General features: G+C 33.7%; 3 protein-coding genes across 3 annotated transcripts in view; all 3 read right to left on the reverse strand.

Moving 5' to 3' along the window:
• The window catches only part of LOC138329869 (SET and MYND domain-containing protein 4-like), a 30,145-nt gene extending 12,086 nt beyond the window's left edge, over positions 1-18,059 (reverse strand). The window contains exons 1-7 of the mRNA XM_069277158.1: positions 17,887-18,059; positions 14,848-14,992; positions 13,863-13,961; positions 12,664-12,787; positions 12,012-12,059; positions 11,652-11,709; positions 10,805-10,937 (exon numbers count right to left, since the gene is read on the reverse strand). Of these exons, the coding sequence (XP_069133259.1) occupies positions 10,805-10,937; positions 11,652-11,709; positions 12,012-12,059; positions 12,664-12,787; positions 13,863-13,961; positions 14,848-14,992; positions 17,887-18,026 (747 nt within the window). The 5' untranslated portion in view covers positions 18,027-18,059. The remainder of the gene's footprint in view (positions 1-10,804; positions 10,938-11,651; positions 11,710-12,011; positions 12,060-12,663; positions 12,788-13,862; positions 13,962-14,847; positions 14,993-17,886) is intronic.
• On the reverse strand, positions 1,700-7,488 carry LOC138330235 (uncharacterized). The gene has a single exon (XM_069277700.1). It carries the CDS (start codon positions 2,698-2,700, stop codon positions 2,029-2,031), a length of 672 nt encoding a protein of 223 aa, XP_069133801.1. The 5' UTR covers positions 2,701-7,488; the 3' UTR covers positions 1,700-2,028.
• A 901-nt stretch (positions 18,060-18,960) lies between the features above and the next one.
• On the reverse strand, positions 18,961-26,991 carry LOC138329870 (uncharacterized). The gene is made up of 4 exons (XM_069277160.1): positions 26,860-26,991; positions 24,889-25,020; positions 24,671-24,742; positions 18,961-24,114 (listed from the first exon to the last, which is right to left on the reverse strand). The coding sequence occupies exons 1-4, from the start codon at positions 26,989-26,991 to the stop codon at positions 24,004-24,006; spliced, it is 447 nt and encodes a 148-aa protein (XP_069133261.1). The 3' UTR covers positions 18,961-24,003.
• Positions 26,992-27,064: the final 73 nt, after the last annotated feature.

Genomic DNA, 27,064 nt, shown 5'->3' on the forward strand with positions numbered 1-27,064 from the left:
AGATCGAAGAAAGTCAGAGTACCCTGAGAAAAACCACCGGCCAGTGGTCAGTACCTGGCAACTGCCCCATTTGGAATTCAAACTTGTAATCCAGAGGAGGAGGTCTTATGGTAACATTAATATGTCAGGACATATTTCAACCACTCCACTACCATTGAAACCAAAGTACCCAGAGAAAACCCTTATGATCTAGCAGGTGATCCTTGACCTTTTCATGTCCTTGCTAGGAATCCAACTACTACTCGGTAAGGTCTAATTTATTAAGGAAATGACTTGTATCATTTTTCATTCAGTAAGCATGCAAATGAATGCATGTCATTACCAAATACAGGTACATGTATAGATACTTTACCAGAAGCCCTCCATCTCAGTCTCAAGTCCGAGGCCTATTTGGGGCTGTTGCCATGTACTGGTTGAAGGAGCTTGTTTTTCTCGGAGTAATCCAGTTATCCTTCAAATGAAAAACTACTGACTCATCATCACACAAAGACTGACTATTCATGACCAATGGTTGTACAATATTACCCAGACAACATATCCTTGCTTTACATCCTGATAACGAGGAGAATTAGTGCTTTATTTCAATAATCAATATAGTGTCAACATTTGTTCGTTACGCTACTTTTATTGAAATTTTTAAAAACCTCGAGCGCCTGATCAATTTTTCAGATAAAACCTTTATTGTGTGTGCCAATATCAGTGTAATTAGTACATGTATTTAAATTTTTGCTGGCCGTTCTAGCTGTAATGGGTATTTGAATACCGCCTCAATAAAAAGTTAATTGGTGTACCTAGTTCATTATATATATCACCATGTTGTTAATATCATGTGTAATCTATCATTTCTAAAGGGCTAAGTAAACTAATTTATATACCAGGCACCATATACAATGATCAATATTTTCCCAATTCTCCTGCAAATAAAATTACAATATTTTATTGTGTGCCAATTAAAAAATATTTCACATAAGAATTTATTTGATTTTAGATTTAACCACTTTGCAGTATCCAAGATACTCTATAAAGACAATTAATGTTGGTTGTATAATTACAAATCAGATTTGGGTTTTAGTAGTTTGACATAATATTAACAGTCAGAGTCATGTTGACATGACAGGTTTGTGGTGGAGGAAAGCCGAAGTATTTAGAGAAAAACCACCGACCAGCGGTCAGTACCTGGGCATGGAATTCAAACTTGCGTTCCAGAGGTGGAGGGTTTGTGGTAATATGTTCAAGATATATATATCCAAGATGCCCTATGAAGATAATTATGTTATTTGTATTTTACCAATTAAAAGGAACAAACAAAGAGTTTGAAAAACAACATAAATATTTATTTCTTCCTAGTTTACATTTTGATCAACATTTCATCTTAAACAACTAAGACAAAAACAATAATGCCATAACTAGCATTTTTGCTGGCTCATTAAAAACAATTTGATAATTAATAACTTTAATTGAATTTAGTTTAAACAATACACACAAAATCTTCGTTAAATAAGAAATCTACAAAAAACATTTTTAGCAATAACAAACCTGTGTAGGGTTACACCTGATGTCATGGAAATAGAGTTCATAAGGTCACTTTCGTAGATTTATAATTGGCAAGGAAACAAAATTCATATGAAGGTCAATTTTGGTGTGCAGCTTGTTGTCAATTTCTTTAAGTTCTCAACAAAGTTCATAAAGCCAATTAAACCATTGTATAGGAAACATAGTTCACAAAATCAAGTTTGTATATTTTTCTGCTGTCATGGAAACAAAAGAGTTCAAAGGTTAGTTTGTATGGTTCACTTGTTTTCAAGGTAACACAATTCACATGCAAAGTGCAAAAGTTTAGTTTTAGAATTTAGAAGGTCAGGTTTTTATGCTTCCAGGAAATTTAACAAGGTCAAATCATATGTTAAGTTTATATGTTGTCCAGTCAGCAGGCTTCACAAGCTCAATTTACTGAATGATGCAGTTTTCCCATCATTTTTTTATCAAACCTATAGCTATATATCAAATCTTAAAAGCCAAGTTCTCATGTCACAAAGTCATATCTAATGGGTCCAGTTTTACTGGGTATTTTAGTCTTTTGTAAGGTGTTGGCTTCCCATAATTCACTTGCCAAGATGGTGGCTTTTCTTTTTCTGACCTTTTTCGTCGACTCTCCATTTCTAGCTTTAACAATTCTGATCTTCTTTGAGCGGTCAATCGTGATATCCCTGTATTCAAAATGGCTGACTTCCCCATGGCTGCCAAAGCTGTATCACTGAGATTATGTCTCAACTGTTTCCATGGCACCCACGATGTGTTGTCCGGGTCGATCCGGAAACCTATAGTATGATAAGATGTTGGGGCCGTACACGGAAAATGTTGACACTGATGCTTACTTTTAGGGGTAAGGAATTCACATGATCTAGAATTTCGTCGAAGTTTATTTAATTCGGGAGTCACAGAATACTGACGCATTATATAACTTGAAGTTATGCGTTGCCTTGTGCGTTCCTCTCCAGTACGCTCCTTTTCCTGTGACATGTCGTCTAGCTGTCGTCGTAGATTTCGCATCGACTGTTCTAACCTTGCTGTTTGAGACAGACATTTGTTCTCCATAAAAGAAATTTGATTTTCCATCTGTCTTGCAGCGACATTGTTCTGTTTTTTAGTTCTAATTGCCGGATGGTGTTCAATACTTTTGACTTCCCACTTCGCTTTCATTCTTTAATTTTCGTGGTTTATATCTTGACACTGTGAAACAACATTCCTCACAAATATCTAGAATATTTTGATCAAACTACAGTATTCAAGTTTTCAAAATATTCACTTTTTTTGATTACGGCTGAAGAACCTTTTCCAAATGAATCCAAACCTTTGTTTCAAACATAGGACTAATTTTCAGTCCTCATTCAACAAGGACATCAATTAAAATCTCCGAATGCTCACTGTTCAAGTCCATGTTTCTCCATTCGATATTCTGTAACGATTACTTTGTTAGCTACAAGGAACCACTACAAACAGTTTGTGACCATAGACACAGTTTATAAGTGATGAATTTTTTCACAAAGCAATCAATTTTCGTTCAATGATCGGATTGAATATGATTTTCCTATGACGCTGAGCCGATAGTTCTATATAACCAAGTTTGCATCATTGTGACAAGCTGTTTGTAAATCACCTGTGAATGACGAGATGTCATTGGAATCGACCACGGTGAAATATACGGGGCGTTTAAATTCTTTTGTACCTTTTAAAAATCCATACAGAAAGTCTCTATTCTTCATCATGCCGGAAAATGAAATCTGTCTACTAGAAGATTAGCCTAGTACAGTAAAACCTGGTCACATTTACAGACTGAATGTAATCGATTGCAGCTAATGGTAAAATTTCAGATCCAATAGAATCACTTTGCACCTTTTCTCTCTCACCTGGCCGACGGCCAGAGGTGGTTACCGGTCTGGCAATATCAGGGCACCCACAGTGATTAAAGGTGATGCATATTTCAAACAGTATTTACTCATAGAGATAGGCCATTAGCTGAAACAGAAGCCTTACTCTCTCTTATCATATCCGCATGCATTTAAGGCCACATACGAACAATATATTTGTATATGTCATTCATGATTTTGATCTTATTCTGATTTAGTCTGGATTTCACAACAGCCCATGTCTATTTCGATAAAGAAAAGATTGTGATTGTTTCTTTATTTATTCATTTTCTATTTCAACAATTGAGATCTTTTTGAGCAAATTAATTCATTTTTTTATCATAAATTGAGTTTAAAATCAAATGAGCTGTTTTTCAATGATTTGTTCCCCCCAGAAACTCTAAATTTTCCTTTAAATTCTGTATTGACTTTTATGACAAAACAAAATTTGTTCTCAATAAAATATTCATAATGTATATGCTATTTGTAATTCCCCATGCAACATAGTTGAATAATGTGTTCAATTGGAAGTTTGGTAAATTTTGAAATTTTAAAAGTTGACCAGAATTTTTAATAAAGAAAGTAAAAAATCTCAAGAAAAAGTATGTAGTTGTTGAATTCATGCCTCAACAGTGTGTCACGAACAACAGATTTATACTGTGTTGACTTGTTATATAAATAAACACTAGCTGTTATTTACGTGAAAGTCAAAGCTAAAAAGCTGAACCACCATGTACAGAGGAAGTTAAAATCTGCTAACAAAAAAGCTTTGACGTCAGACATGGCTCCCATTACTGAAATCTATCAACTTGTATATCACATTTTGTTATAGTGCTCAAGCTTAAGAACCAAATCTTGTAAATTGCGTACTTAACGGTGTCCATGTATTTACTTTAAAAAGGTGCTTCAGAGTTGGGTTAAATAACATTCCATATTTTATTTGACAGAAGAAAATTCAATATTGCTTGGTTATGTTCATTGAATCCTGAATACAGGAAGCCTTTAACATTATGGACACAAAGAAATTTAATGCATTTGCCTGAACATAATGTAAACAAATTTTGTTTGTGAAAAAAAAATCCACAAAGCATATACCATGCACAGGTGAGACAAGTTTCAAAGAACTAATCTGAAAAACATTCAACGATACTACAGGTAATTTGTGTTTAAGAAATCATTAATTATCAAGAAAAATTTTCCCAACTGACAGATCAAGTATTTACTGTAGGTTCGTAACTCAAACATTTTGCTCCATCAATATGTACGGAACAAGTGGCTGAATGTTTGTTTTAAATCCTGATCCCCAGATAAAGCTTAAACTGTTAGTGGCATTTCGATATACCTATACCTGTGTCTACATAGACCAGGTCATTCTCATTGATCAACGAAACAACATTGACACTGAAGGATATATGGACCGTTTTCATGATAAAGCTCGTACAGATCTCGCAACCCGACGTCAACTGTTTCAATAAGAATCCCACACAGCAAGTATAGATGTCTGTTAAAAGACCAATACTATACATATTTATGTTTAGCAAATACGAAAGATAGCAACACTCTTGTCCCGGATTAGGGGACATTGAAAGACTTTTCCTGTCTAGGAGATTTCAAAGTGACCGAAGAATTAGCAAGTCTAGAACTTATCATTAGACCCTCGTACACTATTATGTATATATCAACGTTCTCATAGGGTCAACCATACGATGACCTTATCATGTATGTAACAATGGCTTTGTAATTTTGACCTTAAAGGTCATACCTAAGCCAACATTTCTTGTATTTTTTCAAATGAAACAGTAAAACGAGTACAATAATTATGCAGTCCCAAAACCTATTAGCCCATCGCTAATAATATTGTACAATTACATAATACTCGGCGTACACTTCTTTTGGTGTATGTAAAAATAACCTCAAAGATCTAACCAATAGAAATGAGTGTAACATAGAAAATTATATATCCCTTAAAGGGCCAGGGTTATTTCAGAATGTGATCCTTTCAGGGGTCAAGGAAAGCCAGATTACCTGGAGAAAAAACACCAACCTATGATCGTTACCAGGCAACTTCTCCAAGTGGATTTCAAAGTCGCAACTTAGACAGTATCTCAATGAGATAATTAAAAACTGGGCTTGTACATTCATTGCTTCACATGTTTACACTATTAAATCAAGAGATCGTTTGTTATTAAAATATGTATTGTATACTATGAAAACCAATTTTGTTCATTACAGTAAAAAACAGATACCTTAAGTTAAAGTCGACGGGACCAGGTCCAATATTCTACTTACTGTATTCCAACTAATTTACATGATTGGTCACACTCGATCGGTGAATGTAACCAAAGTCATGCCGGGATAAGTTTTTTACCCGATACATTGGGACGAGTGCATTATTTTATTCACTCTCGCATCTTAACAAATGCAATCATACAATGCAATAAGCATTTATAATTCTATGTCCACAAAATAGAACCACCACACCAGTTCCTATAGCTAGTGTTAGGCTATTTAAGTCAGAATCTTTAATATTGTATCGTAATTGTAAACTGGGTCACCTCGGTCCGATACCTGATCGGGGATATGCCCAAACCACAGGACACAGCTTTGGATTATCATTAGTTGAAATAAATGTAAAACAATAAAATTGCATTCTCATTCTGTATTGTATTTGATTCCGTCAAGAGAAGGAGAGAGTTTTAGTCGAGTGGTAAATGAAGCATTGTTTCGATGTGTTTGTTAAACATCTTGTAGTGTAAACAGCCAGGGTTATTTAAGGTCATGTAAATGAGGTGGAAGAAAGCCATAGTTCTCAAAGAAAAATCACAGTGTAACTTGCAACTACCCTGTGTGTGTGTTTCCATTTCACAACAATGAGACCTATTAAAAAAATGGCAGGCCGCCCTATCCACAAGTCCATGATCGTCCTTAGCAGATGAAGCTGTCAGAACATGAAAAAATAAATTCCATGTTCTGTAATATCACAGATGAGTGTTTTGAATCAAAATGAGGATGCCCATACATTATTTCACATCCACAATCAGGTTTTACACTTAAAGGGACAATTCAGTCTAAGAGAACATTAAAATTTGTACATATAACTGAAAAAACTCAGTTCTAATGGAAACAAGGAGCCGCAAAGCTTGGCATTATCCCCCGCGCCCAGTTTGTGTATGAAAGCTCAAACATAAAATAAATGAAGCTCATTGTAACTAAGAGTTTAAATCTTGATATTGTCATCCATGTAGGTTTAACTATTTGAACAGAGCTTAGTATTGTCCTTGAATAAATTCATACAACAATATATCCGCTCTCCAGTAACATGACATTTAAAAGAATAAAAGAACACAGAATTGATGTAACATGTTTAAGTAATATGAATATGATATTTTTTATGACACAAACATAGCTAAATATATACATTGCATAATTTACATCTCATTATGTTGATGGAACTGCATCAAAGCAATTGTCCAAATTCACAAGTAACAATATATGGGTATTCTAAAACTGAAAAACAATATGACAGCTGGTGGTGTACATGGACAACACTTTATGGAGCATTCGGATACCTAATTTATGAGGTAATTATAAATATAAGATTACCTCCTATAACCTTGACAGCTTTCCCCACACAATATGATGATCTAACCATCAATCCAGGTGTCTGGTAGACAGAATATACTGTATGGTCAAAATGGATGCGGCAAACATGTTACGCGGTGGATAAAAAGAAATTGACAATAAGCAAAGTACAGTCATGACGGTGACTTATTATTATCTACCGTAAAAAGTTTTTTGGAAATGAGTTGAATAATATAGCCCAGAATAGAAACTGTAATATGGTATTTTTTTGAATAAGTTTCCATGGTAACAGAAAAAGTATTGAAAATGAAAGATTCCCATTAGCAAAAGGCACAACTAGAGCACTAGCCTAACATGTACAGAAAGTTTCGTGTAGCCAAGTTGAACGGTTTTTGAGTTATAGCCTGAAATAGAAAGGAAACTTTAATAATATGGTATTTTTAAATAAGTTTCCATGGTAACAGAAAAAGTATTGAAAATGAAAGATTCCCATTAGCAAAAGGCACAACTAGAGCAGTAGCCTAACATGTACAGAAAGTTTCGTGTAGCCAAGTTGAACGGTTTTCGAGTTATAGCCCGGAATAGAAAGGAAACTTTAATAATATGGTATTTTTTAATAAGTTTCCATGGTAACAGAAAAAGTATTGAAAATGGAAGGTTCCCATTAGAAAAAGGCACAACTAGAGCACTAGCCTAACATGTACAGAAAGTTTCGTGTAGCCAAATTGAACGGTTTTCGAGTTATAGCCCGGAATAGAAAGGAAACTTTAATAATATGGTATTTTTGAATAAGTTTCCATGGTAACAGAAAAAGTATCGAAAATGAAAGGTTCCCATTAGCAAAAGGCACAACTAGAGCACTAGCCTAACATGTACAGAAAGTTTCGTGTAGCCAAGTTGAACGGTTTTCGAGTTATAGCCCGGAATAGAAAGTAAACTTTAATAATATGGTATTTTTTAATAAGTTTCCATGGTAACAGAAAAAGTATTGAAAATGGAAGGTTCCCATTAGAAAAAGGCACAACTAGAGCAGTAGCCTAACATGTACAGAAAGTTTCGTGTAGCCAAGTTGAACGGTTTTCGAGTTATAGCCCGGAATAGAAAGGAAACTTTAATAATATGGTATTTTTGAATAAGTTTCCATGGTAACAGAAAAAGTATCGAAAATGAAAGGTTCCCATTAGCAAAAGGCACAACTAGAGCACTAGCCTAACATGTACAGAAAGTTTCGTGTAGCCAAGTTGAACGGTTTAGGAGTTATAGCCCGGAAACGATACTCGGACGGACGGACGGACGCACGGACGCACGGACGCATGGACGGACGGACAGAGCCCAAATCAATATCCCCCGCAAACGCGTTTCGCGGGGGATAATTAGATCAGCCGGTTTTACTGTGATATGCCAGAAAAGCCCATGGAGGTGAAATGTGTATGAAACGTTCAAACTCGCTCGCTGTCCGCCATTACACGTTGTGGTTGAACATCTTGTATGCCGAACCCTGTCCCTTGCACGTAGAGCAATGAAACTTTTGTCTAGAACTGCTCAAATCGCTCTGACAGTGGTGTGTTTACCTTACTGGGTGAATTGTCTTGCCTAAAAAATAATTTCACACCTCCTCAGTGGTTATGTAGTTCATCTGTTTGACGTGCGTGACTTTGACTCTGGTATGGGTACAGCGTACATATTGTACCTGCTTAATCGTATTGATCAACGATTTGTAATTACAACGATATTAATTAAAATACTAAACAATGACGTGGAATTTGTTAATATTTAATGTTATATGTTTCATTAGAAATGTAGAACAATACATTTATGCCATATTTTGCTTCTTGGTTATGTAAAAGAATTAGCTTCAGTGAATTGTCCCTTTAAGAATACAGAGGACTCCACATAATCGAATAACGGTTATTCGAATATTTCGGTTATTTGCATAAAATTCTGCGGTCCCGATTTTTTCCTTCTTTATCTTTGTTTTTCAACTCCGTGTATTTGCATAGACTTTTACATGACCTCCGGTTATTTGAATAAAATATTTGGGAAATTCTAAAAACAAAATCGAATATTTTTCAATTTTGCAATACATTTTTAGCGAAATTTTTAACAAATTAACTTTAGAGTATGGCTTGTTATTTTATGCATGAGCCTGCAAAGGTATTCGACGCTGTTACGATTTACATCAGCAGCGGTTGATCATAACTTTAGTATATTCACTGACTCAAACGTCTAATTAAAGCATTTGCACTTTGAAATATGTTTATTTATTAACGTAACGTACCTTAGTTCGCGATCGGTTGGAGAAACCATGCTTCCTTACAACAATCGCCATTCAAGAGTAGTCTCGTTCAATCAGAGTCTTGCTGGCTACGACAGACATGTGCGTATCAAGCGTCTCGTTGAACGAAATATATAAGCATGCAAAGTCGGCGTGCAATGACTACCGCAAGTTTCGTACAGTATGTAAGCTTAGGATACAAAAGATACTTGCTACGTTAATTGTTTCATTGCTACTTGAATATGCATTAATTTCTGAAATGTTATCAAGCTATTCGCCGTATAGATCAACAATACAGGGAGAATTCTCAAAAGACATTTAGGTCGAGTGAACGCGTGGCTTCATCACCTGCCGCCATTTTCGAATTCATATGCACATGTGTAAAAGCAACACTACTAGTTGATCGGCACTTTTAAGTTTAATCACGATCGTAAGTTCATTTTGCCAGGCAAATGTACGTAAATTTGTTTATTATTTAGGTTTAGAATTGAAGACACAAATCCAATCCTGTTTAGTAGAATCTAATTGCATTTGATATCGATTGTTTAGCTGTTTCTCAAATATTCACGTGTCGATCTAACGTAAACAAGAATCTAATATTGGAATATTTTTTGTTATTAAACAATTAAAATCGATATACAACTTCGAAAATAATTACTTGTGGTTCGTTTTGAGTGTAAATAATACGTATTTATCAATTAAACGAAACGATATCTATTTGCCTATTCACATACATATGTGTGGGGTCAAACGGAGGTGCAAAATGTCATCTCCGCCTATTCGAATACTCCGGTTATTTGCATATTTTCTTCTGGAAAATGACCTATGCAAATAAGAGGAATCCTCTGTATTGTAACATTTTGTAGCAAACCAAGGGGAACAACTCTTATAATTTCATACCAAACGAGAAGATATATTTGTTTTCTGAACAACAAAGGCAGATAAACTGTACAACACTAAAATGTATGTGAATACATTTGTTCTTTCTTTGACGGTTGTACTTTCCGACAATTTTGTTTGCAGAAATCTTTGTGATTAGTCTTTATAACCATAGTTACAGTACCATACAGCCATTGTAACTGAGAGATTTCACAGGACAATGTTGTGGTTATGAAAATTATCCACAAAGGAATATACAAGATTAAGTGATGGGTTATACAGATATACTCATTAGGCCTGATCGCAAAATTTTCATTTCTTAAAATTTAACTTTCTCATTTTACCAGTATGTCAAAATTGCATAATACAGTGGAAGTCCTTAGGGAATGGAAAATCTATTCAAATTATCCAGATTTCAATATAACCAAAGAGAAAGACAATGGATAGATGTGAGCTGAATGATAATTAATTTCAAATTAAGAAATATTTCAATATAACAGATTTCAAATTAAGTGTGCCCCTCTGTACATACCAGTGTACAAATTTTGTTTTTATATTCATGGCTCCACATAACAACCACAGAAACAACAAATGTTGTACGGTAAACAACAACAAAGGTCATGGTTACATGATGCAAGATAACTATAGTAACAGGACTTACCACTAGGTGTCGCCCCTTGTCTGTCGTCTGCTCCATCCTTATACCACTGGTTGCCTGGGTTACCACCTGGTTACGGCCATAGCTGAGATCTGGAAGTTTTGCTTTCTCAGACTTGGAACTCTGGTTATTTTTACTGTGAAAGAGAAATTAAATGAAATAATTCTATTCTAAACTAGAAATATTTGTAAGACTACTAGAATCTTTCCTTACCTCAGGGTATGACAACGAAATACAATCCGAGGGGTAATTGATGAACATCCAACCTGAGGCTTATCAAGAGTTAAACATTCATGAATTCCCCTGAGGTGTGTAACTTCGTTGTCATAGATAGGGAATGATTCCTTTATTCCAATACACTAAAGAAAAAGAAGAGATAATAGCCTTAATGACATGAATATGGTTCCGTCAACCGCACATCAATATTGATGATGTCATCAATAATGCACGATTATACTGCATGAAGTCATGTATGACATCAGGGATTTGTTTTACCGGAACTTCTGGTTTAAAAGATTACAGCAATATCTGTCATACCCTAATGGTTGACAGAGAAATCTTTCACTACTAAAACCTGTGACAAGATCAGTGAATGGTGGGGAAAATGAATGCCAAGCTTGCATATAACAAAGCAGGACGGAATGGGATGTGACATGACGCAACCAGATGAGTCAGGTATGGACAACATCATATGCCCTCCCTCAACAAATCATGTCAGAAGTAATTATCATAATATCATTTGTTTAAAAGATAGGCAAATAAACTAGAAACATTTACCTTATGAAAACTATTTGCCATTATCCCATAAGATTTAGTCCAAATTATCACAATAAACTGACTTTTTACTTACTTTGCAGCTACATTCTGAAGCTTTTTTTCAAAATTTGAAACTTCTCGAAGAAATAGTTCTGAAATGATAACAAAATGAAATATGATTTCTACATAGCGCCAATTTCCATTTGGTCACAAAAAACATTCTGCCCTTGACATCTACACACTGAATAAAATACCCACTTCGGAGAGGTTACAATTATAATCATATTACAAATACTGATTCAACATCAAAACCCTAAAGTTAACTTAGAGAAAAGATGTCGATCTAGCAGAGCAGGTAACAGCCTGCATTGCCAAGTCTATGAAGTTTTATGCAATACAGTAAAAGAGAAATAAAAGAAGAAACAAATTTATGAATTGTGTCTAATTTGCTCACCTGTTTTCTTCTCATTTGTTTTTACATGTTCCTTTGCTGCTTGAAGACCTATTAATTATAATAATACACAAGTATTCATATTGGAAAAAATAAATTTATGCACAATAATTTTCTATCTTTTTTTATACAATATGATTACACATGTTCTAAAATTAAGGTTATCTCCCCTTATCTGTGTTTCACACCAATGTCATTTACTAGCAGCCTTTTATATATTTTAAATGGTTCAAATTTGATCATAGTGTCTCGTAAGCCTTGTAAGGCTGGATATTTTAATGTTATCTGTACAAACTTATTTTTTTAAATGCGTGACACTTTAACAAAATATAATTTGTCTTATTTCATCCTATCTTATTTCATCTTATCTTATCTCATTTTATCTTATCTTATAAATTCCAACTAGAAAAGGATGTACTACTCTTTAATTTTGGAAAAGATGACAACAAAATAAATTTGTCTAGTCATCAACAATTTTTCAATTATCAATATTTAATATTTCTATCACATGCTCTAATAAGTATCAAAATATCTTGACAGCAGAAAGACTGTTCCAGAGTACAACCTGCTACATTTTCCCCTAGAAATTGGAAGTAAGGCCTATCTTCCAGTCCGGCTAATAACATATGAGGACAAAAATAAAAACCAGACATACTTGTGTGAGCTTCTTCTATCTGGTGTCCATGGAAGAGACACTGGGCCTGCCGTAGGAGAAGTTTATGGAGTAGACAATCAGGGTAGCCATTTTCCTTGGCAGCTGTGATATTAGCAAGGCAGGCCTGTATGTTAAAATAGGTAAATAAAATTGTGTCACAAACATTCAATCATGTTCGTCCTCTGATGGCTAACAGGTAAATCTGGCTGAGAGCATTGGGAAAACTAATATCTTTTTTCTAACAGGTCTTATTTTCTTGCATTTTTCATGCAGATTTCAAATCTGTGTAGAAAAATGGGTTTTTCTTGAACTACTTTTTGAGTTATTAAGCTTGAAATATACCATCCGTACAAATTTGCTGGCCGAAAATAGTAAAATCCATAAAAAATGTTTTCTGTAATATTAGGGTGAATGTAGTCTCAATCCTGTTGATTTTTTATCCTTAATTTTCAACGAAAGAACAAAATACAAAACTATTGTATGTTTACAAATGCTAACTAATTTTCGTTATTTCCGAGGACCGTTTCTATACGTTGTTATCATGTTTTGCCATATTCCCCCCCTAAAAAGTCAATGAAAAGGCAAAAAAGGGAATGAAAATCCATGCCAATTTCACAATATTTGTATATGATATGCCCAAGGTAATACAATTTTCAAATATCATTTAAAAACATGACTCCTTGATCATATTTTCACAATTTCAATTTAGTAAGCTTGAAATTTGTAACCCCTATTTATTCCAGGGCTAAGATGGGTCATATTTGAATTTTTTTTTTGAAAATCATGCCACAAAAAACATTCCACATCAGTGGAAAACATTTTCGTGATATTGAATCTTACTTCTGTTTATTTTTGTGATTTCTCCAAATTATGTGTTTTCAATGAAAGGCGATGTATATATTTAAAGTTAGGTAATGCCTTTTGGATAGCGGGTCTGTAGATAAGTAATCCAGAATCTCTCTCTCGATTGACGCTTGGTTTGTGTCCAGTAGGAACAGTGCTTGATTGCAATCACCTGCATGTCTTTCCAACTATGACTGGGTAAGTTGAAATGTCTAGAGACCGGATAGTCAGGTTTGCTCTGTTTGATAGACCAGCAGTGATTGTTGATTCTGACGTTGAGTGGACCGCCGGTTTCACCAATGTATAGCATTGTGCATTTCTTACGCGAGAGGAGGTAGATGACATTGTAATCTCACCTGATATCTCTGTAGGTGGAATAAGGAAGCAGATATGTTAGCATAAGCTAAGGCCAAGTCCTCTGTTCTGGCTTCAACTCCGGGAGCATGTACGACAGCCTAGAAATAGATAAGTAACATTGAAATTAATTATATTTCATCTAACCAATAATTGTGAAACAAGATTTAATGATTACATAGATTTATGTTACCAACAATTATGAAACAAGTTGTATAATGATTATGCAGACACACAAATTTATTTTACAAACAATTGTGAAACAATTGATAACAATTGCATAGATCTACACAGATCTATTCTGACAGTTATCATGAAACCTGTACAGGGCTAACAATCCTATGATAGTCAGAGCTCTTAGGAAATCACAAATTTATTTTCCAGTGTAAAAATAATATACTTTTTGGTGGATTACTCCAATGTAAATCAAGTTTATATTCAATTATTTACATTATAGACATCTGATAGAATATTAAATCATTATCAAAATATGTCATGTTATACGATTTTTCTAATATATGGCATGATGAATTGAAAAGATAGCAAATCAAAATATATAGATTCCATCAGATTTATAGAACATATTTGGTTTGTGTTTGACCTATCACTAGTATAAAATCATAAATCAAAGTTTCGTGCATTTTTTTCAAACACTTTCACCACTGTAATTCATAATGGACCTGTCCAGATCAATGCATGGTAAAGTCTACTAAAGTTATATAGGGGTGAAAGAGCTAAGTTTTATACTTTATACTTTTTTTTTGATACTTTTTGTGTTTGTCAATTGAACATTTGAACTTCATATTTTTGTTAAAAGTCCTCTTCAGAATTCTATGTGAGGTTTCCAGTGAGACAACCAATTGGCTTTACTGTTTTTGCCAAAGAAACATGCTCCATCATCCAAGTGACACTTCAGACAAGAGACAGTATCTGAATCTGTGACAAGCCATAACGACCCATTCCTTTTACATTAATTAAATGTTTTACCTTTGTGTAGCACTGCAGTGACTCCTCATACTGTTTATGCTGGAAAAATCTGTTGCCTTCGTCTCGGTGACATTTGGACTTTTCCACAGACTTGCAATGGATTTTCTTACAATTCTCAAAGAAGAAGCTCAGCCATGAGATATTTCTGTAAAGAAAAATGAATATCTGAAACTAATCGCTGTTTGTTAGATCTGACGGATATAAGCAATTGGGTGTCTGTCTCAAGGATAGGAGAGTCTGCTCCAGAAAGAACTGCTTTTCCTCCAAAGTTAGAGGGTACTTATATAGACGTTGCGCACAATGTTTGGTCACTTTTATGAAACGTCATTGAATGCAAAAAATGTCATTTTTTTATAACGTGACGACCGCAATTGACGTCATTTCCAACATTCAGCAAACCTGCAAGACAAAAGAAAAAATGCAATTTCTCCAATACTTTTTTGAATTTTCAATAGAAATTTCGCACACGTATATTTGAGCAAAAAAATGTATTTTTTTATTCTGAATAATGTAAAGTCATTTTTTAACGTCATTAACTTGCGTGATAGAGCAAAAATCAAAATATTGCATTTTGTGTCATTTCTGCAAGTCAAAGGTTTTGTTCGATAAATTAGTTAAACAACGTCGCAGACTATATTTTCTCACATTTTATCAAAATAGATGAAAAAAGTGTTTTTATATTAAAAATTCATATCTATATGTCATGAATTTGTATTGTTCGTACTGTGTGCATTTGTGATTTTTCACTTTTTTTTCTTTCCTCTTGGGATCTGTTGATCGGCAAATCTACAAACAAAGTCCACCATTTTGAAGTATGACGTCACAATTCATTATATTGTAATGATGTCATAATAGTGCGTTTTCTGGGAATCTGTGTCAAATTTTACCGCCATGTGGTGTTCAGTTTGACCACAGTGACACTTTGACTGAAACTGCATAGAGATGTGTGTTACATCTGTCGTGCCAAAAAAGTCATTTTCTCACCAAAAAACGCATCAATTGAGGAAAAATATTGCAGACATTTTGATAAAAATCCTCACTTAATTGAATAAATATATCCTTTCTGTTTACAATTTAAAAAAAAAAAAACTATTGCACTTGTATTACTTAACTGTTCAACACTTTTTCCAATGAATTACGTCGTGACATAAAAGTGACCGAACATTGTGCATTATGTCATGGCTATATGGAAACATCTTCCTAAGTGACTTGACAAATCTCATCATCAGTAGGGGTAGGTTGCTGGTCACAGTACACATCCATTCCACTGCATACTCTCTGAAACTGAGACACAGGCAAGAAATATCCCACATCCTGGAAGGATGCTGTGTCTGGCTTAGCCAGCACAAGATTGCAACGAGTTCTGTCTATGTAAAAACGGCTGTCATAAGATTGGTGGAATGGAATGGATGAAGCTATTCCTCTGGTAAGAGGTCCTCGGGTTAAAATACATGTCCTCGATAAAAATAACATGATTTTTACAAATAACCTCGCCTTTTGTCGTATAAACCTTTTCAACTGAAAATAATGTGAGTTGCTTCTGTAATATATATTATACAATTATCGACCTATTTTCAGGTGGATAGGGTGAGTTATCAACCCGAGTAAGTGATATATCCCGAGGCCGGAGGCCGAGGGTTATATCATTTTCGAGGGTTGATAACTCACCGTATCCACCTGAAAATAGGTTGATAACTGTTTTATTATATGACACTTACATGATATTAACCCGGCTCTTCAAAAAGACTTTTAAAACTACAAAAAACTAGAACACTGACACGTCAGAAAGCAACAACATTGTGATTTTTTTAAATGTTAAAATCCAAGATGGCCGATTTTTTAATTTAATTTCAGCCTGAAAAATTACCAAGCAGATCTAGGATGGATGGGGAATCATCATGTAAAATATGGGGAAAATACTCCACTCCCTTCCATCATTAATGTGCAAAAGAAAAAAAACGGACAGACGGACGGACGGACAGACAGACGGACAACCTGATTACTATAGGGCACCCGCATCTCGATGCGGGGCCCTAACAAGATGATATTTGCAAACTTTCTGTTTACAAAAGCAATTACATGTAGTATATTGTAAATATCCAAATGCTTCTTGCTAACGGTTTAGACTGGTAGAACTGGAATATTGTATCAACTGCAGCCCGTCTGGCATTCTTGAACGTTTTCCATAAATTGAAGTTTGCAGTTGTCACCGTTGATCGCAGTAAACTTGCTGCCTTCCGCCATATATGTTGCCGACTATGATATTGACGTCAAAATAGATTATCCCTACGTCATTGAATGAGGGAAACTCCTGTTACGCTATATTTGGGTACGACTTGACGTCAAAAGTGATTATGACGTCACATTTCAATGGAGTTTTCCTCGATCTATTTTTGACACAGGTTACTGGACTCGCGAGAGGTATCTGGACTCAGTCCAGTAACCTCGCGTGCTTTTTGCCGCCGATTTCGGGGTTGATATTGCAGTTGATGAATACTTCTGAGAAATGTATTGGCCAATCAAAATACAGCAAAAGCAGCAGTCATATAATAAAGCTTTATATAGCTATTATTAGCGGTTCAACTTGAACTTTTAGACCATAATAGCCAAATCAAGATCCCCCTACCTGAAAAAGAAATCAGCTAGACATGTGTTATATAGTCTTGTATGCATTTGACATCTGAAGGCAGTAAAAGCCCATAGGTCCTCCCACAAAATTCTAAACATGTGGTAGGCGAGTTCCTGCGACTCAGTATAAAGAATTAACTGAAAAATAAAGATTTGACAGAACGGTCATGACACATGATCTTATCATCATAATCATATCATGCGTCTTGGTAATTCCGTCATATCTTTATTTGTCAGTTATTTTTAATTAACATGTGATTATAGATATTCAACGACGAGAAACTTTTGACATTGTCACATGCACACGTTTCTCCTTGTCGAATACCCAACACAAATCGAAAGTTAGGGGGCTCGACGGGCTATCAGAAAATGCCCTGGTGACCAGTGCCGGTCTTTGACAGCGAAACTTACTTCATTAAATCTCTAGACAGAATAAAACTGATTCGTTCTTCATCTGTTGAAGCTTCCTGAAAACCTCTCAGAATTCCACCACGTGCTTTCTGTAAAATATCATCAATTTCAGCTTGCCAGTTTCCCAAATTTGCCGCCATATTGTCATTCGGAACTCGTTTGCATTGCCCACATGATAAAGTCAGAAGAGATCCGAATTATATCAACCTAAGCGATTCGACGCTCAACAGCTGAGGCACACTGTTTGTAGTATTTATCCTTTATTTTAATTTTTTTGTCATTTTTCATCTCATATTGTTATTTCAGATCCATACAACTATCGTTTTGTATTAAAACAATACTTAAAAATGCTCGACCGACGACAGAGTATAAATGATAATTGGTTTTAATATATGTCTAATTAACACAAAAAATAAAAGATAATTTATTTTGCTTTTGGCGAATGCATATTCAGTACTTCATTCCATAAAGGATATAGTGCCACAGAATTTTTTCGGGATGCAATTAAATATTTTTCATATTTTTAACTTTAGATTTTTAAAATTAGAAGCCCAAACTTTTCAATGATGGTATAATGGTGTAAAGTAACTTTTGTAACTGAAGCAAAATACTTAATCTTCTGCTCTTGTTTTGGTAGTGAAAAAATAACATTTGTCAGTGGTGGAGCATCTTTAAGTAACGTTTTCATGTATATCAGGTACACTCATCCAGTACCTAATGTAAAATCAAGAAGATACTTCCTCTACATTTTGTAACTTTGAAAACTGCTTAATCTCTTTCTCTGTAAATTAAAATTTAGAAAAAACTTTTCCAAATATTGGCATGGTCTTCAATATATATCTGGATTAGGTCAAGCACTAGGTACATGTACTTTTATAGATATGAATATAAACTAATTAGCATTATATTAGTAAATGTAATTAAAACACTGCTTCCATCCTTCAGCTCCATTATACTAAATATCACCAATATTTTCTTTCTAATCTCATCATTGAGATAAGAATAAACTTTGGACAACATGAAATATCTATTCAATATCTTCATTTGGTTACAATAAATGAATACAGACATTGATTTGTTTTTCTTGTTTCCTTTATTTTTATTTTCTAAATCTACACAACATCAGTAAGGTCCTTCTACGACATCAACAACTTGGCAGATACTTCGGCCAAAATATCTTTTTTTTCTTAACAAACACAAAATTACAAATCTTTCAAAATTAAATTATCAGGGGAAGAAAGGTATTGTTATACTATGTGGATTCTTAAAATAACACTAAAATTTCTACAGAAATATTTGTACTGTTTTCATTTTAATGTATGAAAAAAATATATGATGGTGAGAAATGTTTTCATTTTATTTTGAGTTCATTCAACACTTCAGATCATTGCTACGACGGTAATGCATATATAGCCAAAAGTATCTTCCAGATTAATTTCCCTTATATCTACATCCATCAAAAAATTTTTTTTTTCCCTTTAAATTTCATACAATATTTATTAGAAATCCACATTTTTATATTATTAATAATGAACACTAAAGACTGACAAAATCCAAGTAAACATGAAAGAAAAAATCAGATATCTACTTAAAATAATTAACAAACAATTTCACATCCTTCATGCCTGCTTAGCCTTTACTGTATTGGCATATTTATCAACGACAATAACGGGTTGGATATTTCTTTAAAGATATATGAAGAACAACACATACAGTTTAATACTAGGGCAGTTATTCTGAAGCATTCATTACAGAAATTAAAACAAAAAATTAAAGCAAAAATTTAACCATTATTAAATCAAACAAATGGAGAAAGAATCAAACATACATTCTTATCTTCTTAACAATCTGCATTCCTTTACTGAAAATGAATATATACAGTAACTAGAAACAAAACATCTAAATACAAAAGCTAAAATAGGGTATCTTGAAAATAAGTTATAATCGTGAATAATTTGTGATAAAATAAAATACATCATGCACATTATACAATCAAGAAATGTCAAAATAAACTGCAATTTTAGCATTGATTCCTCCTTTGCATGTTACAGAGTTGTCTCCCTTACAGGTAGGTATTAATTATTACCCGGGTATGTCATGTTTTCTTGAGAATAGCTGAGAAATGATGACGTCACAAATAAAACCTACACACAAAGCAGAAAACTCTGGTCTATGCAAAGACAGAATATGCAATATGCTGTAGATTTTAAATTTTGTACATAAATTTACAAGGTTGACATGAAATGAAGAATTCATTTATAATCCAAAGCTGTTATTTTGGTTAGTACATATTAATATGTAAGTATAAATAAACTTACAATGAAAAATCGATTTTTACATCTACAGTGAGATGAATCCTCATCATCATCATCATCATCAAAATTACCAATACATGAGGTTTTGAACAACGGGTATTATAGCAAGAACATGTTTGATCATTTCCAAGAGCAACACAAGATTCTCAATCTTGTCTAGATAAATTCAGTAAAATCACACAATTTTTTATACTGATCAGAATGTGATAATATACTGGGATAGTGTTTCATACAGAATAGCTACTATGTATATTTATATAGTTTTTTTTTTTTTTTTTTTTTGAAATTATGTTCGATTTTATTCCCCGGTCATTACAAGAGGAAAATAAATTTGACAGCTGTAAACAGAACTTAGTTTACATCAAAATGACTGGAGTGATTGCAATAAAAGTTTTTTGATAATCTTTACCAAAAGTTACAAAGTCTTACATGTCTTTCTTCAAAAAAATATTGTTACATTTACATTACTAAAATACCAATAAAATTTACACAGCACACATTATATAATCAAACATGCATTTAAAAAAGTAACATTTGAAAAGTACAGAGATTGCAAAATTCAGTACTATTCTTAAATTCATGCACACACAGCTAAAACTACAGCACTCTGTAGGGACAATAAACTTTCTCCACTAAACCACACACTAACAAAACTATCAAACACTCTAATGAAAATCAGTGAAAAAAACAAAACAAAAAACAGCATCATTTGGTCATTAATTCTTGGGAGGAAAACAACTTGATACCCAATACAGAATAACTCCTCTGTGACTTTTACTAATAGTATGGTATACACTGTACAAGGGGCGTCAGTGAAGATTAAATTTTTGCTTATACTCGCAAAACACTGCACTCTCCACGTAAAAGTGAACACTGTGCACTCACATAGTATTAAATTTCACGCACTAGTGAATACTGTCACATACAGTCACAAAGTGTTACACTTCACACAGTCACAAAACACTACACTTCATACAACAGTGAATGCTACCTTTCCATGGATAGTTTCAAACGATGAATTTTACACAAATGTACCACCTTCTCTGGTACATTCACAAACAATTCATATCTCACTCATAATATAAAACTCTCAAATGTCCCCTCATATATACTCAACATATTTTTCTTCATCTTTTGAAAATATGTTTTTCTTCATCTTTTGAAAACAATGTGCAGTAATTGACAGTGAGTAGTCCTCGACAAAAAGACATCTACAGAAAGAGTAACATTCCATCTTCATTGATTCACAAAAAAAAACCACCATCTAACAATAATGAATGAAGAACATATCGTTTGTAGAACTAAACAAAACAAAAATCTGGATCAAATAATTTCACTACCACATTCTGTCTAAATACTCATCAGAAATCCCCTGAGAGAATTTTGATGGTACACCATGCTGTTTTGCTATTATCTATCAATTTTGAAAGAAAATACATGTACTTTTATATCAAAAGTGACATTCCACATATTTTTCTAGATAATAAATAACTACTTGATAAATCTTTCAATCTGAATATAAATAAAAACAAAACAAAGTAAGCCACAACTCGCCTAGATACAGCTCCCGTACTAAACCCTACACAACATCACCCGATTCAGATGTGGCCGTAGACCAATGACAGAAATCCTACAAAAATGTGATCACCATCCCGTGGTGTTGAAAACTAAAACATAAATGTTATTTGGCTTTCGTTCGTTTTGATCAAATTAGCACTAGAGTGGTTTAACTGAAATTATCACTAGCTATTATAACTATTCTTTTCTTGTACTGGCACATTCAAGTAACTTTATCACTGTCACAAGTTTTAACTAACTTAATCCATGTATGTTTCAATCTTTGAATTGGTTTTGGTCCCAGTTCCAACACCTTTACAAAGTAATCAAACCGTACACATATCCCCAATATGTTTAACATCTGAATTTTCCTGAACATGCCACTGTTGAGAACCCACTAGTTTCAAAGCGCATAATACATTCACTGAAACACTACAGAGAGCAAAGAAAAGGCCAGCCTTAATTCTCAATAAACAACATAGTTCATAGTATTTGAGAAAATATCCATTTCATTCTTTATTTTGTAGTCAAGTTACAGCTAATATAAAACAAAAACTCCTCTGAAACAAAGTCTCTCAAAAGGCCTTCAAGACATCTACAGTTTCAATGTCTTTTTTGAAGATTTCACAAATTCCAAAACTGACGATGAAAAAAAGTATTACAACTTGGTAATGTTACAAAACAGTTTTTTCTATAGATGTTAAAAAAATGTATAATTTTCTCAAAAATTACCTCTTTTCTTTTTAAAATGTCTTTTAAAATTGATCTGAGCAATTTGACATACAAATCAAAAATACTTGAATAGTAGTAAAAATATCTATCATACTATAAAATATGAAAATTCTTTGCAAGTTCTTGACAAGATGTGGATGATTTAATTATTGTACAATGAGCCTAATTGAGGTGAATAAGGATCTTGTACTATATTCTGTATTAATCGTTAGATTCTCTTCTATTGTAGACAATAGCATTGTTCTCTCAAACCATTTTCATATTACATTCTCAAACTTGTGGCATCACTTCCTCACATGAACAAATAACTAAGAGTTAATATGTCAAATTCAAACTCATAACTTGAGTTTAGGTGGCAGATCAACAGTACGAATGTCAAGATTTTGAAATAATTCATCGGACGATACATTTTTTAGCATGTTTAAACATAAGACCAATATTTCCCATGCAAAATCAGTTTATAAACAGGCAGCTCTTTAATGATAACGTCAAAATCTTAAAACTTTGATGCAACTTTTAAAATAATTCTCTACACATGCATGCACAACTAAACTAGTAACAATATTAAACTTTTACCAAGAAAAAAACAAAGATACAATTATCTGCGAGCACTCAGTAATATGAAAAAAACTTTTCAAAACTTTCTTATTTCAAAACTTTTAAATTTTCAATGAGATAACAGATGGACATTTCCATCACAATTCTTGTTATAATTAACCATTTTTTCTCTAAAAATAACAGAAACTGTATTAAAGCATATGTACTTCTTTTATAAAATATATTTACTCCTATAACAAACGCTGTTATTCTTCCAAGATGAGGAATTTTGACTTTATATATTGTATTTAAAGATGCTTTTCAAATCTATAATGTGCAAATTTATTACTGAATAAAGATGGTAGTTTTACAATGATACTTTGTAAACTACATTAACTCTTTCCGTAATTTGTATTCTTACGACAGCAACACATATCACAACAAAAGAAAATAAATTAAGAACAAGTACGAATTTGACACTGAAACTGAACTTTCCTCAATAACATAGCACTAAAAAAAACATGCACACCAAAAACTATTCAATCTACAGTGAAAATATGAATCTTTTTAGTTTTCACAGTACCTTGTCTTTGAAATAAACATCCACATTGTAAGGGAGAAAAAGTAACTAGTTGCCATATAGGGCTCTATCGTCTACTTTTACAGGCAAAGTAGATAAACAAGAGTTTCTATATACATTAACTTAAATGTGTATCAATGGCGTTAACAAATTAAAGCAGCAGTAATGATTTGTCAATTTTTATACAACAGAATATAATACTCAGGTACAATATTTTTTTTTCATGTTTTTAAATACTTAAAAGCCATTTATGCAAGTCTGTTAGATGCAAAATTGCAGGAATCCCTCACAGAGTAGGACATGTACATAGTCTTCTACTCGTTTCCGTACAAAGTCAGTTTATCACAGAATTACAACACCCATTGTCACAAAGGCACCAGCTGAACTCTAGCTTTTTTATGCTAAAAGCATGCCTCCTTTCTGAGTAAGGAAACGACGAGCAAGATCTGTCATTGCCACCTGGTCATCAGACTTCCCACATGCAACTCGCTCAAATGCAGAATCAAGCTGAAAGGAAAAATTGAAATATTTGAATTAGATTTCTCTTTTAATAGTAGAAGTCAGAAATCAAACATGGAATTTCACATCTGAAATGCCTTCAGTAAGGAATTCTTTGTTTCTATGGAGACAAGTTAAAAAGATTTAAAAGTTTTTTTATCAAATTAGAAACATAAATAATCTATGTTTGATATAGGTCAAAGGTCAAAATGTAGATCATTGATAAAATTATTTTAAAGTTAAAATGAAGGCAGCTTCAAATCCAACATCTTTGGGTGGGTAGCGGCGCTTATGAAGAAATCTCAGTATGAAATACTCATTTACTTCATGACTGTCATAGCATACAAGATTATTTCTCTAAAATTAGATGTTACTGTTCTGTTTAACAATTACCGTATTCGACCTAATAAGTGCTCAGGGCGTATACAAATTGAAAAGAATGAAAAGGTGCTAATAGGACGAAATTGTTTTGGAAATCTATACATTTTTGTATAGTTTTGGTCTCTATATATGCCTGGGCAATTGAAATCGAGGTGTCAAAAAGGGGGACGCTATTCAATCTTACCTTAACGATTGACTTTACAGAAGCACTATCAGAGAACTTTATTCGCTTTATAGACTTCTTGCCAATGCGCATCTGGAATAGAAAAAAAAACTTTTTCTAGAATCATTTGCAAAGAAATTAATTTCTTTATGTTCTATTTTTGAATATCTATCCAAGCATAGCTCTTCTATCTAAGTTTGGATTTCCCCCCTTTTACAGAAATATTTATAAAAACTCACCTCCTTTGCCTTTTCCTGATTGGAAAATTTTGGGACAGCAAACACATCTTCCATGATTTCCTCAGCCAGTGTCTCCTTGATAATGGAGGGCGGAGAAAACAGGATACTGGTGTCTCCAATCAAGGACTTACTCTGGATAGTAAAATGAGGACAGATTAATAAATGTAGGGTGAAGAAAACAGGATACTGGTGTCTCCAATCAAGGACTTACTCTGGATAGTAAAATGAGGACAGATTAATAAATGTAGGGAAGGGAAAACAGGATACTGGTGTCTCCAATCAAGACTTACTCTGGATAGGAAAATGAGGACAGATTAATAAATAGAGGGGAGGGAAAACAGGATACTGGTGTCTCCAATCAAGGACTTACTCTGGATAGTAAAATAAGGACAGATTAATTAATGCAGGGCGGAGAAAACAGGATACTGGTGTCTCCAATCAAGGACTTACTCTGGATAGTAAAATGAGGACAAATCAAGAGTCAAGGACTAAATACTAAAACTATTCATGTAAAGTTACCACAATAACATATAAAAGTGTTACATAACATACATTGATTGAACCACAACATTTTGTGATAGATGGAATAATACTAAACCTGTTTAATTTTATGAATCAGGTCAAAGTTTGGTTAATCTATACAGTACAATTAATTAAGACAAGCTTCAATAGCAAACCCAGAGTTGTGTTTGATGCTCTCTAAGCTTGGCTGTAAATTTAAAATTCCAATCATACTCCTGGCTCAAGGATAATGAAAGAATCTTCTTTATTCAGCCAATGAAAATTATTATAACTGTTTGTAACGTCATCTATGATATGCTAAGTTTAAAGTTAAGACTGTTTTAGAATCTAATGGCCTTGTCTGATAAAGTCTTATACATTCTGGTATGTACGTTTGTAAAATAACTTCTTTTAATGTCAGCACAGATGTAACTATCTTTTAACAGAGCCATCATTGATACAAAATTTGTTCACATTCCCTAAAGGATGTTTCTGACCAAATTTGGTCAAAATCCAAAAAGAACTTTATGACTAGTAGTGTTTTAAAGGAATTTTCCTCTATTTCCCCGCCCCTGGAGGGTAAGAGTTACCATTTATACAAAATTTGTTCCCCTTCCCATAAAGATATTTTAGACCATATCTGGTTGAAAGTCATTCAAAATTTTATGACTAGTAGTGTTTTAAAGGAATTTTCCTCTATTTCCCCCATCTCCCTCAGGTCCCAGGGGTCAGAGTCACTATTTATACAAAATCTGTTCCCTTTCCCCTTAGAATGTTTTTCTGGCCTAATTTGGTCAAAATTCAATGAGAACTTTATGACAAGTAGCTTTTTGAAGGAATTTTCCTATATTTCCCCTTTTGGGCCCTGCCCCTCAGGCCCCAGGAGGATCAGAGCCATCATTTATACAAAATCTCTTCACATTCCCCCAAAGATGTTTTTGACCAAATTTGGGCAAAATCCAATGAGAACTTTATGACTAGTAGAGTTTTATAGAATAACCAAAATTTCCCCTATTCGCCCCGCCCATCCTGTCCAAATTTGGTTAAAACTTTTAAGAACTTTTTGACTAGTAGCGATTTAAAGCAAAAGTTTACGCACGGCGCACAACGAGGGGCAGTGCCCGATGACAATAGGTCATCTTGACTAGGTCATCTTGACCCTTTGGGTCAGATGACCTAAAAAATAATACACTGAAACATTGAGTCTATGCTGCAGTTATAAAATAAGTTCACGTTCAACATAGAATCTCCATAAAATATAAATTAATATTGGCAGGGTTCTCGTTAAAAGCCGGTTGCCGGCAAAAACAGCCGTCTATTTCCTTGTTTACAACCGGCTATTTTTGTCAGAAATAAGTATTAGCCACCATAAGCGCCTGCTGCCCCCAGCCACCTATTATTAATTTTCAACCATCTATTTAAAAACTTAGTGAGAACCCTGATTGGCCAAAGTTTCTTATTATGACATACCGGAGTCTCTGGTGACATAAGGAGGGACTCGGCACTGTTGAAGATGGATCCTTCAGAAACTGGCCACTTCAGGGACTGTCTCGCCTTCTTGTTTTTATCTTCCTGTGGTGGCAATGGAAAGGACCAAGTCATAAAAGTTTTAAGCAAAATATCAAATTAATGCTCTATGTACTTCAACTTGAACTAAAACAATGGCAACGCCCTA

The sequence above is a fragment of the Argopecten irradians genome, chromosome 8 (genome assembly GCF_041381155.1).
Source record: "Argopecten irradians isolate NY chromosome 8, Ai_NY, whole genome shotgun sequence".
Lineage (NCBI taxonomy): Eukaryota > Metazoa > Mollusca > Bivalvia > Pectinida > Pectinidae > Argopecten > Argopecten irradians.

Bases quoted from the DNA above. Each gene is read 5' to 3' on its own strand.
- LOC138330235 (XM_069277700.1), bottom strand. From the start codon at position 2,700: ATGAAAGCGAAGTGGGAAGTCAAAAGTATTGAACACCATCCGGCAATT.
- LOC138329870 (XM_069277160.1), bottom strand. From the start codon at position 26,991: ATGACTTGGTCCTTTCCATTGCCACCACAGGAAGATAAAAACAAGAAG. The intron at 25,021-26,859 runs GTATGTCATAAT...TTTACTATCCAG, and splicing joins TTATGTCACCAGAGACTCCG to AGTAAGTCCTTGATTGGAGA. The intron at 24,743-24,888 runs GTGAGTTTTTAT...TTTCTATTCCAG, and splicing joins ATCAGGAAAAGGCAAAGGAG to ATGCGCATTGGCAAGAAGTC.